At 52.9% G+C, this 19,585-nt stretch overlaps 2 protein-coding genes across 2 annotated transcripts in view; one reads left to right on the forward strand and one right to left on the reverse strand.

Moving 5' to 3' along the window:
* Positions 1-1,376: 1,376 nt before the first annotated feature.
* ATP5MC1 (ATP synthase membrane subunit c locus 1) overlaps positions 1,377-19,585 on the forward strand; it is a 57,347-nt gene continuing 39,138 nt past the window's right edge. Inside the window, exon 1 of the mRNA XM_056362354.1 lies at positions 1,377-1,380. The gene's annotated coding sequence lies outside the window, so the exon portion shown is untranslated. The remainder of the gene's footprint in view (positions 1,381-19,585) is intronic.
* On the reverse strand, positions 10,026-11,686 carry HOXB13 (homeobox B13). The gene is given in 4 exon segments (XM_056362743.1): positions 10,026-10,282; positions 11,069-11,282; positions 11,284-11,337; positions 11,339-11,686. Coding segments are annotated over 4 exon segments (873 nt in total).

Raw genomic sequence — 19,585 nt, forward strand, 5'->3', positions numbered from 1 at the left:
ATTTTCTAATTCAACTATTCTACCTCTTTGTACAATTTTTGGAACACAGAAGAAGGTAGCAGCAGCGGTGGGATGTGACAAATACCAAAAGCCTTGAGCGCGTTTCCAGTTCTGCTCCATACATATCGCATTGTTTCATGTGTCTGTGTAACCCTAGGTTTAGTGGAATGTGCCTGAATGATGGTTGAGCACAGATGTAGGAAAAGACTGCCAAAAGCACTCCAAGAAAGGACATGGGACTGGCAATAAATAGAGCTGCATCAGCAGGAATGGAGGCTATGAGCCCTGGAATCTCATTCCAGATTTCACATCCTCTACGGACTGATGATGGGGAACTTGGGAGAGGGAGAGGAAACTGGGTGGCTGGTGTCCCAACACCAGCAGCTCAGGCATAGGGTCAGCAGTAGATTTAGCAACAACAACAACAAAAGAGCAAGTGGGAAATCAGAAGTAAAAAAAATGAGGGTGGTTCACTGTTTTGCATTGAAAAATGCTGTCTTAAACCACTGATTTACAGTGATGGAAGCTTGGCCCAGGGCACAGAAAGCACCATGCAGATGGGTAAGGAGAATGGCAATTCCCAGGTGCCGGCTGTCCACGATGCAGCCAAATTCAGACTGAAGGGGTACAGCAGAACAAGCGTAACCGTAAGGTGAATTGCTCTCACACTTGATGGTAAGCTATCCAGACTGGGGGACTAATAGGGCCCAGAGAAGGGCTTGTTATGCCTGACTCTCCCTTTCCTCTCAGAACTGGGGCTGTGCAAGGCTGTAGGAATGAGCTTTGTCCTTTTTTTCATTTGCACTAAGCTGAGTCACTGTGGAGGAAAAGCCCATTTGTTAATGAGAACAAAGTGATTAAGTTGAGACCAGAATCTCTCTGGTTGCCAGTTAAAACACACCCCGATTTCCCTGAGGTTCCTCTAAAAGCCACAGCTGAGATTCCCAGCCTTGGGAGCCCTATCAGTCCCCTCCTCGACTGCCAGCGGAGCTGAGGGCAGCAGCCTGCTTGGCTCCAACCGTGCCCAGCCCATCTGGCCAGCCAGGCCAGTGCCTGGGTCTCTGCCCAGGTGCCACAGCCAGATGCTGCAATGGGCTGTGCAGGGTGCACATAAACACCCCCCACCCTGCATCACCTGCCCAGACTGCAGACAGAGCTATAAGGTACCATAAAGCTTAAGATGTGTGATTTTGATGTAAACATTTTATTTAGATGCTGGTTCTTTGGTCTGCGCAGGAGACTCTACCCGGGACACCTTCACTGCTGTGTGCAGACCTTTATCTCTGAAAACCCTCCTAAATGATGAGCACTTGGGATTAAGGAGTGAGCGAGTTCGTGAAAATAGGAATAGAAAAACAAGGGTCTTTATCAGACACGGCAACATACATTAACCAGGGATTCCCATAAAAATACCACCGACCTTCCTCTGCTTGTGAAAGTCTTACCTCTGAGGAGCTGCTGCGACACCACAGTGCTTGCTCCCCCATTAACACAAAAGCACTTTTTATTTTAATGTCATGGGGAGGAAGGTCCCAGGGCTAGGCAAGGAAGGTCCCAGAGCTGGGCTACCACACTGCTGTGGGGGGCTGGAGGTGAGAAAATTGTTTCTGTTGGTTCTGGAAAAATATACTGAAGTTATTTCAGTGCTAAGTGCCGGTGCCTGACTGCTTGGAGGGAGAAATAGGAACAAAGTAATCGTTTAAAGCCATCTATATAAGGCTCAGGTCTTTTCAGGAAAATAATCTGAGATCCGGGATAGGCTGATATAGCTAAAAAGAAGGGAAATGTCAATATTTGAAAGTATGTTCAAGAAATACAGAGATGTTAAGCACTGTTTTATCATCTGGGGGGAGATAGATGGTCGTTGCAAAAAGGGTGAGCCTTCAAATGACAGGAAACTCACCCCAACCTGCCATGTAATTCACCAGAGGAATTTTAACAAGAAGCACCTGCCTGTCTCTTCTAGCTCAGCACTGGCCTTTATGGCTTTACACACATTGTTAAATTTAATCAAGCACATCAGTTTATATATTGTTTCTAATGATTAAACTCTGCTGCTGGTTTTTTACATATTGGTGAAGGTACTAAGGTATATTAAATTTTTTTAAAAATCAATCAGCCAAAAACGTGAGAGCTGTTTGCATGCCGTGCCCTGAGTTGGGAACTTGTACATTCTCGGCACCAGCACCCAAGAGCTCCTGCAAACTCTTGAGGAATATCACAGGCGAGAAATGATGAGATGGTAAAGGCATTTGACTTAACTGATGTGTGCTCGGTGACTCTGTGACACTGGTAGAAGCATTAGCCCAGCAAATGGTCCTCATGGGTAGCCCAGTGCAGTGGCTTGTGCTGCTGGAGGACCGGTACACAGTGGGTTGCCATGTGTTTGCCACAATGCATCTCAAATTCAGAGGTGAGGAAATATTTTGCCCTAAGAAACATTCTCCAGGGTTAAAAAATAAGCATCCAAAAAATGGGAGGAAGTTAGTTAGGGGAAGGAAGGACAGTCAGGGCTTGGAAATCCCCAGCCCTAAGAGGAGGTCGCAGACCACACGGCACATTTGAGGGCACTGGACTTGCTGCCTGAGTACTCTGCACATAGCTGGCTCGTGCGTAGTAGGTCCCAGCACGTCCCAAATGCATCAGACTCACTGACCTCCGTGGAGTTAATCTATTCCTACTTCCCTTTGTTCCCTATTTCTGGGTGTCAAAAAAATGTGACCAAATTCTTTTTCTCCCATCAAGGCAAAATTTCTTGCTGGATGAAGAGAACAAGTTGTGAAGCCATGAATTCCCACTTCTTTCTCAACTGTCTGGCTCAGCCGCATCTTCACAGGCCCACAGGGACCATTTCTGGGCACACATATGAAAGAACACCAAAGCACATACTACTTTAGCCTGTTGCAGGTCACGAATTTCTTGTGCATCTGAAAGACATTGTCTTAATAGGCCACTGCTTGCACAGGACAGATGGAGAGAAGGGAGAGAAACCCACTGGAGGAGCAGGAGTCTCGCTGTGGAAGGAAGCAACAGCTCCATCCCCAGTAGATCTGCAACATCAGGTCGGTGTTTCAGCAGCATTGACTAAGGGATATTGTGGAAGGACACGCAGGAGAAGCCATAATAAGGTGACATAAAATAGCAGCTCATGCTGTAGGAAGGCTCTGCTTCATTCCTCACAAATGTGCATGAAACGATGCTCCTAGTTTCCTCTGCACTAAACTTGAGGAGATTGCTTTGAACTTTAATGCATGCAATGGACTGCACAATCTTCTGGTGCACTTTTAGGGGAATTGCTATTGATTTATATCAACATCAGACCAGGAGCTGGAGAGAGAGATGGGGAGAGGTGCTGCACTCAGGCACTGCTGCAGAAGGAAAGGCTCATCCTCATCCTCATGGCTGGCTGTGCTGGGCAAGGCTGAGCGAGCTGCACCTAGGCACAGCTCCCAGCTTTTTGGGGCAGGTTTAGATTTTCTGCCCTGGATAAAAGCTGGAAGCTGTTGTTCTCAGAGCTCACAACACTGACTGAGCCCCTGTGCTTGCAAGCATTACACTGTGCAGGAAAAATGGCATTTAACATAATTTAGTTATGTTCCACTTCCTGCCTCTCCCGTTTCATGTGGTAAACTGCTAAAAACCAAAATATGTGAGAAAAGAATATGGTTCTTTTTTTTCCAAGACAGCCAATGCAATACTGATGTTTCTGATAAACTTTATAAAAAGTGCGTTCCTGGCTTTGTGTGTGGATGTGAGTGTATATGCAGGTACCTGAGCCCATGACTGCTAAGGCAAAAGGAAATTTATAGTACTTCATTAATTTGGGGGGGACGGGAACAAGATGAAAGCACATGGCTATTTTAATAGATTAAGGACAATTATTTTGCAAGAAGAGATTTCTTCCAACTAGCCTTTTCCTGGTGGGATTTTCCAAGCCAGAAATATTTTCCTCCTTTCCCTCATCTGCTAAAAGCCCTTCAGGTGAGCCATGACCGTCCCAGCACCCTCAGTTATTTACACCCACAGATACCGTGACCATTGCAGCTGCATGCGGTGCAAGGAGGACAACCTTGGGAGTCCCGTGTCCCACAGGATGCTTGAAAGCGGCCTGGTTTTAAACCAGATTAAGCTCCTGTGTCTCATTCACCCACTCAAAGTTGTCACTGAAGTATCCTGCTAAACTGAGATTTTAATGAAGAAATGAAGCCATGAGTGCAGGTGACTTTTATTTTTCATAAATGATTGTGTGCTGCTGAAATGTATGCATACAAACACAGACCTGCTTCTGCTTCCATCCCTCTCATTTCCATCCCTCTCCAGCACTTCAGTGCATTTCAGTGGGAAGCAGATATGAAAATCCGCCCCCTCATTTTCCTTTTTCGGCAGCTTAGCATCACTGCAAGCTCCGTACAGCTCCTCTTGTGCAGGCTTGGGTCTGACCCTGACCTTCCCACATCTCATTCCCTTTCACTTTGGATATCCTTGCCCGTACCTGGTTTCTGGGTTGCAGACCCAGAACAGGTCCCTGATGGTTTCAGGGCTGTGCAGGGGTGGGTTGGGGTTGGAGATGAATTTTAGTGAATCGAGTCTTTTTGCTGTTCTGATAAATGCTCCCTGGAAGGTGACCCAGGTGGGACCTGGGTTTCTTCTGCCCACTGCACACACCAAGTGTTCTGTCCCTCAGTGCCCTCAGCATCCTCGCTAGCCTCATACCTATGCATCAGTCAGGAGTTAATGGCATTAAACCACAACACATCCTTTAATTCAGTTGCTTTATACAGCTAAGGATAAGCACCACTGGGATTTTCTTTCCCTTCCCTGTGCAACACACCCCCCCCCCACACCCATAGCCTCATAATAACTGACATACTGATTTCCACGTATTTTTCTTCATTAGGTAGTACCCTTCCTGTGGCCGTACAGAGGCTTTCTTACTTGCTTATAAAAATTAAAAGCAAGTGGTTGTAGCCTGAAAAAATAAAAATTAAAAAAAAAAAAGAAAAAGAAAAAGAAAAAAAGTCTGGTTTAGCCTTGGGTGTACCCTACAGGTACTATAAAAAATCTGTGAGGCTGCAAATTGCTCGAGGGGACGAGGGCTCTTGCAAGGTGAGCTCGGGTGCAGCCAGGGCTTCCCTCTCTCGGTGGAATTGTTCTTTAAAAGTGATTTTTCCTTTCTTCCGTCCCCGGGGCCGCCGCCGCTCCCGATGGGACGGGTCTGGCGTTCCGGGTGTAACCTCAGCTGGAGCAAACGTTTGCGGGACCGGAGAAATCGGGTTTTCCCCCTGGTTTCTCAGCCAGGCTCTGGTTTCTCCTTCTGCTCGACGGAGAGCAGGAGAAATCGCCTCTTTCTTGCACTTTCTTGCACGCAAATTGATGCCGAAGCGGGTGCTGGAGGCTGAGGGATGCGGCGAAATGTAAATGGGCAGCCCTGGGTTTCTGGTCGTTCCTTTATCGTCCTTTAAGGGGAAAAAAAAAGAAAAAAGAAGTGTTTAGCGTCAGAATAAAGGCAAAATGATGCTTGAAAGGAATTGAAAAGAGTCCCTTTTCCTCCGTCTTTTGGTTGCAACAGAAAATAGCAGACGGATCTATAATGCGGATATTTCACAGTTTACAGTGGACATTAACATTCAACACACGGTTCTCTGCAGCAGGGATGAAATGGGTTTGAGTGCGAATGAACGAAAACCCATTAGAAACCCATGACTGTATTAAATTTCAGCTCGGAAAATTGAAATATTTCTCACTTGGACGCTTACTTCTGTAGATTGGAGCAAAAACTCCAACGGAAAAGGCGCTTTGGTTGCTCTTTAGGGAATATTTCATCCCAGTGGCACTTCCAGAGTGGCATGAGACCCATCAGTGGCGAGGCTACTTGCAAACAATAAACCTGTTTAATCTTTTTTTTTTTTTAATAATTTTATAAAAAGCAATTAAGCCATCTAGCAGAGAAAGATAACATTGTTTCGGGTGGAAAATTAATTATAGTTTGCCTTTGGACAAAGTGTAACACTGTAATATAGCAAAAGGGCATTTCCCTGACAGTGCTTGAAAGTAACGAATTTAGGTTTAAATTTATTGGATGTAACTACAGTGAGGAGTTTTCCTGTCTTGTTTAGAGGTCTGAAATCACATAGTGATGTACAGCAGCACACACACTGCAAGATCACATCGGCTTAGGGTTTGAAAAAATAATGATTAAAAAGATTTAAAGGAAGAGAGGGAGCGAGGCAGAGCTCCCTTTTGTATTGTATTTTTTGACTCCGATTAGGAAACAAATGGATGGAGGATGTAAAAAAATGTACCTTTGATTCTGCTGAAGAAGAAGCAGGGAAAGACAGAGCAGTCTGAGGTCCCTGTTAATGACATCCCGTCAAGACGCTTGTAAGACCCAAGAATGTTTACAACGTGGGCTCAAGTTCAATGACAAAATCCTTTGAAGGGGAAAGGGGAAGAAAAAAAAAAGCAGCCCAGACACTTTGTGCAGTGGGCATGAACTTGAACAAAAGAAAGGAGTCAAAGGCTGGGAAAGCGGGGGGAGGCATGAAGGAAGGGCTCGGAGAGGTGTTCGCACTGCGCCTGTTGCTGCCTTCCTTAAGTTAGTAGGTGGATCTTTGGTAGATTTTAATTCGGTTTAGGGGGAAAAACAAAGGTGGGAAAAAAAAGAAAGAAGAGAAAAGAGAAGAGAAGAGAAGAGAAGAGAAGAGAAGAGAAGAGAAGAGAAGAGAAGAGAAGAGAAGAGAAGAGAAGAGAAGAGAAGAGAAGAGAAGAGAAGAGAAGAGAAGAGAAGAGAAGAGAAGAGAAGAGAAGAGAAGAGAAGAGAAGAGAAGAGAAGAGAAGAGAAGAGAAGAGAAGAGAGGAGAAGAGAGGAGGGGTGCCAATGCCACCTCGGTGCAGGGCGGCTGGCAGATGAAAGTGCCACTCCAGTGACCGTTTTAAAACTCAATTTTCTTACCAAAACCACCCCAAAGCGCCCACCCAACCGCCCAGCCGGGACCTCCCAGGGCTGCCCTGCCCCAGGTTTGGGGCTGCTCTACCCCAGGTTTGGGGTTACCCTACCCCAGGTTTGGGGCTGCTCTGCCCCAGGTTTTCTGAGTTTCAAGTTCAACGGCAAAGGGAGGGGGCGGGACCCTTCACCTGGCCCGGCGCCCCCCGGCAGCGGCTCCTTCCCGGCGTTTTACGAGGATGTCAGGCCGTTCTCGCCCTTTGCTGGGGCCGCCGTGTGAAGGTTTTACAGCTCTCCCCGAGACTCGCCTCCTCCCCTTCCCATCTGCATTTTCCGCTTCGGATTCGGGGCTGGAGCTGAGGACAGGGATTGGGGGCGGGGGACGGGGCTTGGTGGTGGTGGTGTCATGTCTCCCAGTTTCAGCCCGGTTTCCCACTGGGGCGGGTGCACCTAAGTGGGCTGGAGGTGTCTGGGGGTTTCCAGCCGTTCCAGTGTGGGTTTGTGGACATTGGGGAAAGACGTCGGGGGGGAAAAAGGATGGGGAGGAAAAAAAAAAAAAAGATCTCACTAAAAGGATTAACCCTTAAGGTGCCACAGAGGGGAGCTTTAAGAGGAGCGTCCCTTTCCAAACCTGTAAACAGACCGGGTTTATTTTGAAGTCGGTCTCAGACATGGGCCATGGGACACCACAACCGGATTTTTTTAAATTTTATTGGATTATTTCTTTTTCTTTGGGGGACATCCGAGGGGCTACCTCCTGCCGGGTAAAGCTGCTTCTGCTTTACAGCCTCTACAGCCACACAGGAATCGGGGCGAGGAGGTTCACTAGTGGTAATACAAGGGGACAGAAAAGCAGATTTTGAGGTTTTCATCCATCCGCCTGTTCGGGAAAGCCGGACAAACATTCCCAGGCGCCTTCCAGCGCGGGAGGGATGACAGGGCCGGCCGGTGCCGCCGCGATCCTGCCCTCGAGCTAAAAACTAAGAAAATAAACCCGAAATGGTTCAAGGCCCAGTAATTCGGAGCAGGATCCGGATGAGGAAGAGCAAAGTGTCACCGGTTCCTGCACGACAGCGCTGCCACCCAGCTGCGGGGCGACCCATCACCGCTGCCAGGGGCCGGACGAGCATTATAGACGGGCACGGGAACCTAAAGCCCGCCCTGGGTCCGCACACGCGGGGCTGCGCGGTTTCCTACGCGCTTCTGCGTCAACACGGTCCATATCGCCCCTTTTGGGGGGGGGACCGGAGCGGCCGTCGGGTGTCGCAGAGCCTCCCCGCAGCCCCGACGGCTCTCCCCTCCTGGGGCGGGGTTTATTGCGTCTGCCCCGCCTCCCCTGCTTACGTCACCGCTCGGAACGTTCACTCCGAGCGCCATTGGCTGTTCCTCTCCCGAAGCTTCTGGCGTCACGCGTGACGTCACGGGCGAGTGTCGCCCGCCCCGACGGGGAAAGGCTGCACCCCGGGGTGCCACCGGCACCTCCTGCAAAGCGCCGGGCGAAAATATCTGGGGAAAACGGGGAAAAACAGGGGAAAATCCGGGGGGAGAGCGCCTGGCTGTGCTCCGCCCCCCCGGGAACCCGCCTGCAGCCAAAGCCTCAAGTATTTAAATCCATCATTAAAGAAGAACCAAATCACTGTGTAAACCCATCGTCACTGAGGGCGCGCTGCGCTGAACTCTTCGGGTTCCTAAACGCAAAGGCAGAAAAAAGAGGCAGGTTTGGGTTGTGGAAGGGTGGGGGTCATTGGCCCTTCGAGGGGCTTTTTCAACCCGACGTTGCTGCTCCGCGTTGCAGAGCCCTCTGCGAGCCGCAGCCTCGAAACACGGAGAAATTAAACAAAGACAGGGCGTGCATGGGGTCTGCGCTTCCCGGAGCCACAAATAACCCGAAAAGAGCGGAGAAAAACGCCCGCTGGAGTATATTGACTTTCACCCTATTTATTCTGCTGAAAAGGATGTCGGCGTTTCTTAGTAGTAACCAAGCTCATTTAGTATTACACGGGGATTACTCAGCACATGCTACGGAGCGTCTCGCTATAATTCTGTATTAGTAGGAGAAGGAAAATATGTGTACAAATACACGTCGATTAGCACAAACGAAAGCGCGTATGGAATTATACGAATTGCATTTACCTGTATCAAAATATAGGCATGAACAGACATATAAGTATGTAGAAATGTAAGTATGCAAACACGTGTATATACACCTTTATCTGAGTATATATTTATATCCACACATCCAGTACTATATAGCATGTATACGTGCATACTTTTGGGTAGCTGGGTATATATAAACACACGAACACAAATATCGTATATGACAAAAGGTAAAATATTGCTAAATATGTGTTTCTGCATACGTATATGTATATTTTATATATAACCGAGCAAAGAAAAAAGTAGTACGTGCCTTCATAAATGTGTGCCTACGGGTATACATCTGTCATACGCATATATACTGTACATTCACGCAAACCCACGCGTTTATGCAAACAATTCACGTGTGTTTCTATATAACACACCCGGACTTTATTTATTTTCCCTTGGACGCGCATTTTGATACTTCTGCCTCAATTAAGGAGATTTTTTTTCCTGCTAGAAGTACGGCTGCTTGTTTCTAAAGACCAAATTCCCTGTGACCCGCCCCTCCCTCCCGCACCCCCGGACAGCCCCACTCCCGCCGCACGCAGGCGAGCCGGGAGTTACGTATTGGGGTTTAATTAATGCAATTAGACCAGTTTTTCTTCTTTTTTTTTTTTTTCCAAAGCGCTCTGAGAAGGCTGTTCAAACCGAAGTGGGAGACGGTGGAACACGACGTGGCAGCGGCGTTGTAAGGCAAGAGTAAACTGTACAGGGTCCTCTGCGTGCAAAGCGGGCAGGGATGGGGCACCTCGCCAGCTCGCCCCCCGTTGGGGGGGATGTCTCACCCCGCCGGAGCAGCGAGGAGCGGTGCCCAGAGCCCTGCGCTGCCCGACGGCGGGGACGGCTCAGCCGCTGACGGTGCCGGAGCACGGCCCCCCCCCGGGGAGGGGGGTTGGGGGGGCAGACGGGGACCCCTTCGGGGCTTACGGTGGCCGTGTCCTCACGGGGTGCTGCTGCTGCTTTTGATTTTGGCGACGACTTTTTTCTCTTTCACCCGCCTGTTCTGGAACCAGATGGTGATCTGTCGCTCCGTGAGGTTGGTGGCGGCCGAGATCTTCCTCCTCTTGTCGCGGGTGATGAACTTGCTGCTGGCGTACTCCTTCTCCAGCTCCTTCAGCTGCCCCTTGCTGTACGGGACCCTCTTCTTGCGGCCCCGGCGGAAGGAGCAGCCGTCGGGGGGCAACTGCCCGGCGGAGTCTGGGCGTGGGGAGAGACGGGGCTGAGTGGGGCTGGGGAAGGGGGGGTCCCCACGCACCCTGCACCCACCTCCCGTCACCTTCCTGCAAGCAGCACCCCCTCTCCCTGCTCGCCCCGTTTCTTCCCTCCAGCCTCCTGACAGCGACGATATTTAAAGATATTTAAGTGATATATTCTCCCTATTGATATTTAAAGATTATTTTTCTTCTCTGAATTTGTTTCTAACTTTATTTTTGTGCAGAAGTCCAGGTATTGGCAAAATAGCGACGTGGGTGAGCCCCGCGCCGGGATTAACCTGCGGACTCGCTCCGCGGTTCCAGCGCGGTTGCTGCGCGGCCGAGCGTGGCGGGGGCAACTTCGACCCCACCGGCGCGGGGTGGGCGGGGGTGCGTGGGAAGGGCCCCCTCGTTCACGGCCCTGCCGGGGTGGGCTGTAAGCATCCCCTGCCCCCTTTAAAGCAGCCCGATCCCGAGAGCTGCTTGCGGGCTACGGCTGGCACGCAGCTGCCGTGACCGTGTCTGAACCCGGATAGTATCACCGTCTGAACCCGGATTGTATCACCGTCTGCCTCCCTGCTCGGCGGGCGAGGAGTTGCAAAGGGCGGTGTTCATCTAGATTATTATTTTGTGAAATCGAATTCGTGCTAGCTCGCAAGTGTTACTGGATGGCAAGAGCAGGTCCCCAGCAGATTATCTGAAGCCCTGGTCCCAGTCCCCCACGGCACGATGCCCCCCCCCTTCCCTCCCCCCCCCAGCCCCCTCCCCTCTCCCAGCACAGGGATTTTACCTGCAAAGGCGGATTTCAGGAGGTACCCGGCCTGCCCCTGCTCTTTGGGGCAGCACATCTGGCTGCTCCAGCCGCCGCCCAGAGCCCACGGCTGGTGGTAACCGTCCACGGGCAGCAGAGTCTCATGCCGGGCCTCCCCCGGGCCGCCCAGCCCCGGGACCACCGACACGTCCAGGTAACCGGCGACGGGCTGGTACGGGGCCCCGTAGCCGGGGGTAGAAGGCGAACTCGGCGGGGCGGCTCTGGAAGTCCTCGCTGCCCCCGGGGGGGGTCCAGGTATTTCTCGGCGGGGAAGGGCCCCTGGGCCGGGCCGGCTTTCAGGGCGCTGCGGGCGACGCGGCAGGAGTAGTAGCCGCTGCCGAAGTATCCGTAGGGCAGCGGGGCTGAGGCGGCGGGCCCCGGGGGGGCGGCCGGGGGCGGTGGGGCGACGGAGCACGGCTTGGGCGGCTCGGCCGGACCCTCCGCCGGGTAACCGGGGTTCATCCCGGGGGGAGGCGACGGGCCGCCGAGGGCCGGGGGGGGAGGTGGCAGCAGCCCCCTGCCCTGGCCGCCTGCGAAGCCGCCGGCTGCCAGGAGCCCCTCGAGGCCCGGGGGGCCGCGGGGCTCTGGGGGCTGCATGGGGGGCGGCGCGGGGGCCGGGGCATGGGGGGAGCCTGCTCGGCAGCACCCGGGCACTGCCCGAGGGGGGTCCCCGGATCTTTTTAAAAGGCTGCGAGCTGCCGAGAGCTGCCTTTCCCCGCCGGGCTGCCCTGACGCAACGGCCGGGGGCTGCCTCATTGGCTGCCGCTCGGGGGAAAAGGACGGAGAAGGAGGGAAAAAAACCCAACCCCACACAAAAAAACCTCCAGCCCCAATAAACCCTGGCTGCAGAAATTGCGAAAATACTTTTATTGCGACGGGAGGAGGAGGGGGACCCCCCCGCACGTGACAGGCGGGTACACGGGAGGCGCCTCTTGTGCTGCGTCTTGCCAAAAAAAAAAAAAAAGGGGGGGGGGGCAGAGGGGGTGGGGGGGAATGGGGGGACGAGGGGAGGGAAGGGAAGGAAAGGAAGGATCACGAACGGTGCGGAGGAGCAGTCCCCGGTCGAAAAATCCGGGCTCAGATTAAAACCACCTTTTTACTTTTTTTTTTTTTTTCGCTGTAGCCCCTTCTTCCCACGCGGGTCCGGGGGCTTCTGTCCTTGGAAAAGGTCATGCCCAGCCTGAGGGGACCCGGGGGGGGCCCTCGACCCAAGCGGGGTGGTGGTGGGCAGTCATGGGGCAGGGATGACCCCCCCAGGGGCCGGGGCCTCCCCTCCATCCCAGCGTCACTCTGCCCCTGCTCGGGGGGGTTTATCCCACGCACATCGTTGTGCACCCCAACTTTCAGCTACAAAAGGCCATAACCTGTATCCTTGGGGAAAGGGACAGGGGATGGCCCTAAAAGCAAGGAGAGAGAGCAAAGGGGGTCCACGGTACCCCGAAAAAATAATTACAAAGGAGGGGACACACAATTCTGCAGGCACAGAGCTGTTGCCACGCATGGCCCTGGACCATGTCTGCCAAGTCACTGTAGATCCCGCTAGGAAGCATCCCAAAGGGAAAGTATTTGGAAAAGGGAGGTGGGAAAATAATCCAGAGAGTCCCTTTGGGGTTAGGAGCATGGGACAGGTGGAGAGACGGGCAGAAGAGGGGAAAGACGGAGGGATGTGGCGATGGTCTGGAGAAGTTTGGGGTAACACACTGAGGCCTGTGTCCGCGTGCATGCCAATTATATTATTCAGGTACGTGCATTTTTAATCGTCTGTACACATGGTACAAACACACACCGTCGCGTTTCTAGCTCTTTTTTCTCTCTGGTTTTCCCCAAAGGCCTTGTCTGCGGGAAAGCTTTGCTAGAATTCCCTCAAAGGCCACTGGAGCTCATGCGTTGTTTCCTTCGTGCAAAGAAATCGAGAGATTTCTGCTTTCTGACTATCAAATCGCAATAAAAATTCTCCTTCTGCCACGTCTTTGGGCCACCAAAGCAACGACCCATCTGCCCAGAGGAGCCGCGACAGGCTTTAACACGTAAGGACAGAAATCCCTGTGGAAAATAGGGGTTAGAAGTGATGATAGCAAAGCTCTCCCAGGCGGGGAAGCATCCCGTTTCGCTGTGGGAGGTAGCTTCCCCTCTCACCCCCACCCCCCCCCCAAAAAAAAAAAACCAACCCACCACCCCAACAAACCATCCCCGGCTCCTTCCAGCTTTATGCCGGGCTGTCTCGACGAGATCCTGTCCTGCACCCCATTCTCTCTCCCAGGGAAACAAATAAAGCACATCCCGAAGCTGCATCTTCACTCCTCGGCCCTTCTCGTCCGTTAAAAATCCCGGGGTCTCACGGAAACCAACGTTTTTCTTTTTCTGGAGAAAGAAAAAAAAAAAAATCCCAGTGATTTTAGCCTTCACCTTTCCGCTTTCAAAGCTTCTTTCTTCCCTTTCCGTAGTTTAACGACTGCACTTCTTCTTTGATGCCCTTTTTATGCTCCCCCACTCCTGCCCTCTCTCCATTTGCTTCCAAACAGCCCGTAACTCGGGCGCTGGGCACGGCGGCCGCGACGGGCGGCCGAGTGTTTGCCGACGGGGCCGCAGCTCCCCCGCGTCTCACCCTGCTTCCTCCACAGAAAGGTCGGGCTTAATCCCGAGGTCAAGGCCAAGTTGAAAGTTAAGAGCCTGTTGACTTCGGGGCTTCGCTGTGGCGGCGGCCGTCGGGGCGGCCCCGGCCCCGCCGCCCCCCGGAGCCCCCCGGCGCGGGCAGGGCCCGGGCCCCGCGGCGCTAGGCAGGGAGAAGAGTCCCGGCTTGAGGCTGGAGCGGGATCCGCGGACAGACCGACTTGCTGCAGACTTTCCCGGTAGTTTGTATCCCTTTATTTCTTTTTATTATTTTTTTTCTTTAATTCAAGCGGGAAAAAAAACAGGAGGAGTGGGGTCCGCGGGCAGAACCGCTCGGCCGGTCCAGCGTGCCAGACACCCCCATAACCGAGGGTACAGAACCGCAAATTTATGGAAAAATGGGATTTTATTCCGTGTCCCAGGGCCCCTGGGGCCGGCCGGTGCGTGGGGCTGCAGCCGGCGGGCTCAGCCTGGCAGCCTCCGCCGCCGCCTCCCGCAACGCTGCCCCGGCAGGGACGGCGTCGGGGCGCGAGGGGGGATTCACCTATTTCACCCCCCAGAAATCCTGCACTTGGGCTGATTTATTTACAGGCATTACCGATTTCCAAAATTGCAGCCCACCTCGTGCTTTTTAAGCCCGCGCTTCCCTTCGGTTCGTCTTTGTAACACGGTCGGAAAATTTCGAGCAGGCTTTGCCGTGGAAATAGTTTAAAACGCGACTTCCAAACTGATGTTAAGATTTCCGTTCCTTGACAATTTTACGGAGAAAATTTCAGTGTAATATTTCAGGTCACGATAAAGCGAGAGGAACGGGGTTATTTTAAAGGGAAAAAACCTGATTTGTTTTACCAGTTCCTCTCTCCTCTTCATGATCGGGCTTAAAATTACCGAATACTCATTAGTTTGCAACTATACTTTTATTATATTCTCGATAGGATCTATTTAATATTTATGCCATCTGGAATCTGAAAAAGCCGTGGAATAACTTTTTAACGGTCTGTGATTTTTTAAAGCAATTGAATTTGAGGCCGCCGTTACAAAATACAAGGAAAAAAAACCCTCAAAACCAACCCAAACCCCAAAGCAGTTTGAAGGGGGGGGGGGGGGGGGGGGGCAAATTGGAACTACTTAAAGACTTAACGTTTGGAAATAATCAATTGTTGGAAAATTGAATTCTGGGTCTGGAAGGAAGCCCAGCTCTTTGGTTTCTGATTTTGGCAATATTTCTGGGAAGAAAAAATCAAGTAAAGGCAAACATTTTGATCTTTTATTTCTTTTTTCTCCCTTCGCCGCCGGCCCCTCCTTTCCCACCCCACAGGCATCCCCGGAAGCCCCGGGGATGTAGGTGCGAATATTTCTCTCCCTGATGCCTGGAGGGCCAGAATCTGTACTTTATAGCACATTTCTAGTGGATCCTTTGAACAAATCAGCTGGCATGGGAACAGAGACCGTGGCCTGTCTTTGCTTTGCTCTTTTTATCCCTGCTCTGTGCTGAAGACCCGGCGCTGCGATCACTGCAGTGCGCTTCTGACACCACCCACCCCTAGCTGGGGTGAAATGTGGGGTGATTTCAAACTCGGTGTGTTGTTTTTAATCTGATTCTCACCATCCCTACATGTTCCAGGTTTCCTTTGCCCTCCCCGGCCTTGACTGGAGGCTCCTTCCTTGCCTTTTAGCTTCTTCTTGAGAAACTGGGAGGGCCCAGCTGCACCTCAGACCACCGGTGTGTTGCTCCCGGGCTGTCCAACCTGAAACCTCCAGTTTGGGTCTCTCCCTCCTGTTCACCAAAATGGAAAATGAGACACTGTGGTGGTTTCCTGAAGGCCATGGCTGTGGGTGCCCTCTGCTCCCAGCCCCAAAACCCTGCCCCTCCCTTGGAAAATGCCCCTCCATGAGCTCCCTTCCCACCTCCCACATCCTCCCCTCCAGCCCCAGCCTCTTCCAGCCCAAGCTCCTCAGCCAGGGAGGTTGAAACCTCAAAGGGGACCGACCCTGACCCTGCTTCTGCCTCTGGGAGGGGAAGAAGCATGGTGGGAGTCCACAATGGCTTTACCCACAGAGCAGAAACCTGGAGGGGATGTGGCCTGGGGGTAGCTTATGAAGCAAACGTTCCTGCCTGGGAGCAGAGACAAAATAGAAAGGTATTATAGGTATGTCTGTGTTTTATCTGTCTGTCTACTGCAGATAGAGATGTTTGCACATCCTTGACCTGGAAACAGCCATATGAATGTAGCTGGGCGTCCCTGCTTGCGTTGGTTCTGTGTACAATCCAGCTCTCCAAATGCCCTTTCTTTAAATATGGCAAAGTGTGCATCACACTCCTTCCACACACCCCTAGATGTGCATCGCACACTGGCTGTGCATCCTGTCCATCCCACCCAGCCGCAGCAGCTCTTTTGCCTGAACACGTTTCCCTGTCGGCGCCAAGCCCAGCAGCGTGCGCCCATTGCTGCACGCACCAGGGACTAGCTCTGTGTTCCCCAAGTTCCTGCTCAGCTAAAGCAATTTATTTCAGCTGTTGTGGGAGAAAAGGGGAGTTGCTTTGTGCTTGGCTTTTAAGCCCTGCTTCTGATGTTTAATTTGTTAGGAGCCATCCGGATCCTTCGGGCTTCCCTGCTGCTCCCTCCACTGCCGGTGGGAGCCTGCAGCCGGGCGTGGGTTGCGCAGGCAGCCTGTGAGGGGGTGCAGCGTGACCACACACATGGAGGGGCTGGAGGTGAGCCCCGTTTCTGAAGGAATCAGGAGAATTTTGAGGCCTGTTCTCGAAAATGTGCCCTGCAGGAGACATATCTGGTGGTATCCAGTCAGGGCAGGAGCAGCTCCCCTGTGCCAGGCATGTCACTGCTCCGGAGGTGGGAGCCGGAGAATCCCCTGCCCCGGTAGCATAAACTGCTGAGCAAGCCTGTGAGCTGGACATTGCTTCTGCTTCAGCACGGCTCTGCTGCACGCGGTGGGTTAGCGCTCTCTTTTCTGATCTTTCTGGTAGATCAGAGATTTCTCCCTAGGGCAGAAATCCAGACATGAGGCCTTTGTCTTTCGGACCCAGCCGCGGATACGGCAATCTCCACTGAGGGCCAGGTCCTAATTCCCATGCCTGCCGTGATTCATGCTCTAGGCTCAGGGAAGTCTTACTGAGCTCAGTAGGATGGATCATAAATCACAGGAAGATGAGAGATGGCTGCTCCCAGTCCCAGGCACAGAGGTGCTCAGGCCAGCAGGATGGTGACTGAGGTCCCCGTGTCTACGGTGACCACTGCAGTGAGAATTATGCCTCCTCCTATTCACAGCAAAACCTCTCCAAGCCTTTGGGGCTAAGGCCTTCAGAGCAGGTAAAATATTGGAGATCTGAACCTCCTCATGGCAGCCACACTGTAGAAATGCCCCATGGAGGCATCTGGGAAGCAGCATTGCTCCTTCTCTGTCCAAATCTTGTGTTTCTCTCCTGTACTGCAGGGAGAGACGTGTATATCCGAATAGTAGCCAAGTGATTCATTCAGGCTTCTTTTGCCTTCCTGAGCCCAGCAGTGGATCTGGAAAGCCTAAAAGCAGTTGCTTACAGGACAGGGCTGGGCTCAGCATTGCTTGGGCAGAGCAAAGACCATAGCAAATGTGTTGGGAGACTTTGCAATTAATACATTGCCAGGGAATTACTACAGCCTCTGGGAGATGGTCTGTGCATTGCCCTTGCCACTGCCAGGCCAGCTCTGGGGAGGTCTCTTCTGTCTCCCCCTGCCCACTGCACTGTGATTCCCAGTGAGGAGGGATGGATGCAGTGTGGAAAGGCACCAAGAATCATGCCTGGACCATCCCAGAGCTCTGGTGTGCCCTGGGCTGCAGCATCGTGGGGAACAGGGAGAGACATCCCTGTCCTGGCAGGTTTTAATGCATTTTTATACATTTCTATTTATTCTGTAGTTCAAGGGTTGGAAGCAGGGACTCCTCCCTGTTCCCCCTCCCTCAGCCCTTGAATCCAGCTTGAGATCCCAGTGTGAGGTGGGATGAGCGATAGGGAAGGACTGAGAGCACAACACGAAACGTGCATCTCTGGACTCTGAGACCAAGCTGGGTCCGCAGAGCTCCTGTCCCCTGCCGCTGCGCTGGTTTTCTTCGACCCCCCGGCTCACGCTGCCGGGGAGGTATAAAGCCTTGCGGTAAATGGTAAATCAGACGGGGCGGGCAGCAAAGCCCCCCCGGGCACCCCCGCGCTTCCCCGGCCCCCGCTTCCCACTGCCTGCGCCGTACCTGGCTCCTCTCCGCAGAGCCCACGGGAGGGCTGGGGAGGGCAGGGAGCCCGGTGGGTGCCCCCAGCTCTGCCCCCCCGGGGTGGCCCAGAGCACCGGGCCCGCCCCGGCTCTGCCCGCAGGGTGCCTGGGTCCCCGCCGGGCACGGGCGGGTGCCGGGGGAGGGGGGAAACCGGGAGGGGGGGTTCAAAGGTCGCCCTACCCCCCCACCCCCTTCCTTATTGTAGGGGCGGCGGCCGGGGCCGGCCGGTGGGGAGGAGGATGGGGAGGAAGGCGCGGAGGGAAGGAGGCGGCCGGGGACGCGCACACACACACACACACACAGAGCCGGCTCCCGCCTCCTCCCCGCCCCGGGCTGCAGCCGGGGCTCTACAGCTTTTTAGCCTCAAATGGAAAACCAATTCTAAATTCAGGTATTTCCTGGCATTTTCAAGGCTGAACTCACAGCTTCCCCGGCGACACCTTCCCGGCTGTTAGGACCAGCCAGCTGATGCCGAATTAATTCGGTGTGGGGAATAAATGCGTTGCTGTGAATCAATGAAACGCCCGAACGTTACTTGCCAGTGGTGGAAAAAATAACGCCAAGTCGGTGGGCGAGTGAGTTATTGGTTTACAAGAAGTGCCAGACTACAGTAAATCCCACGCGTGAATACAATGGCGGGATTGTTGGTTTACGAGAAGGACAGGGTCGGATGCTTTGTATTCTACTTTGCAGAAACATAATTCCATCCTTTTCCAAAGGGCAAAACACAGGGAGACCACATTACCCGAGTCCGACGTTTGCAATGGCTTTGCCTCCCCTCGTTTCCAGCCTGGGAGGGAGGATGGGGGCTCCCCTCCCCGACACCCACCCACCCCCACCCCCAGCTTTGGAGGGATTCCTGAGGTACTTCAGGCCATTTGCACTCAGGGACAGTTCAAAACCCCGCAGGTTTCAGCAGACACCCGGGGGAACACCGGACTGGCAGCTCGGGTCGGGTGACCGAAGCCACGGTTCTTGTGGATGCAGGAATAATTGCTTTAGGACTGAAGAAATCACGGCTGAAAAGTTTAGCACAGTTACAATTAAAGAAAAACGTAGCTGTCCCCGTCTACACGTCAGACAAACGCACCACTGAACTAGTGTCGGTCGAGGCGCAGGAATTCCCATCTCCCTCCCCTCCGAGCGGGATAAAGGTTTTAATATTCCCTAACCTTAAAGTCCTCCGGGTAAATAAGGACGGCGGCAGAGCAGCAAGGACGTTGCAGGGCTCAGACCTCACGTCACCACAAGCATCAATGCCCCGGGCCATTTTCACTCGTTTTCCCTAAAAATCAAGGACATTCCTTGTATTTTCCCTTCGCCGCTGCGGTGCAGAGTAACACCCCGGGCGAGTTGTGTTGCAAACCAGCCGGACCTATGACCACGGCCAGATCTCTTTTTTTTTTGGGGGGGGGGGACGGGGACGACGACACTGAATATTTTTTTTTGGCTCAGTACCGGCTCGACTCGCAGCGGCCCAAGGACCCCCCGAGCCCGCTCCCCCCGGATTCCTCTCCCGGCACTTGCTGGTTTTCCTGGTGCTGGGGACACGGAGCAAAGCGCGGAGCTTCCCACGGAAGGAAACCCAGTGCTTTCCCTCTGGCCCTTGGAGATATAGTAATT

Source organism: Falco biarmicus, chromosome 17 (genome assembly GCF_023638135.1).
Source record: "Falco biarmicus isolate bFalBia1 chromosome 17, bFalBia1.pri, whole genome shotgun sequence".
NCBI classification, from domain to species: Eukaryota; Metazoa; Chordata; class Aves; order Falconiformes; family Falconidae; genus Falco; species Falco biarmicus.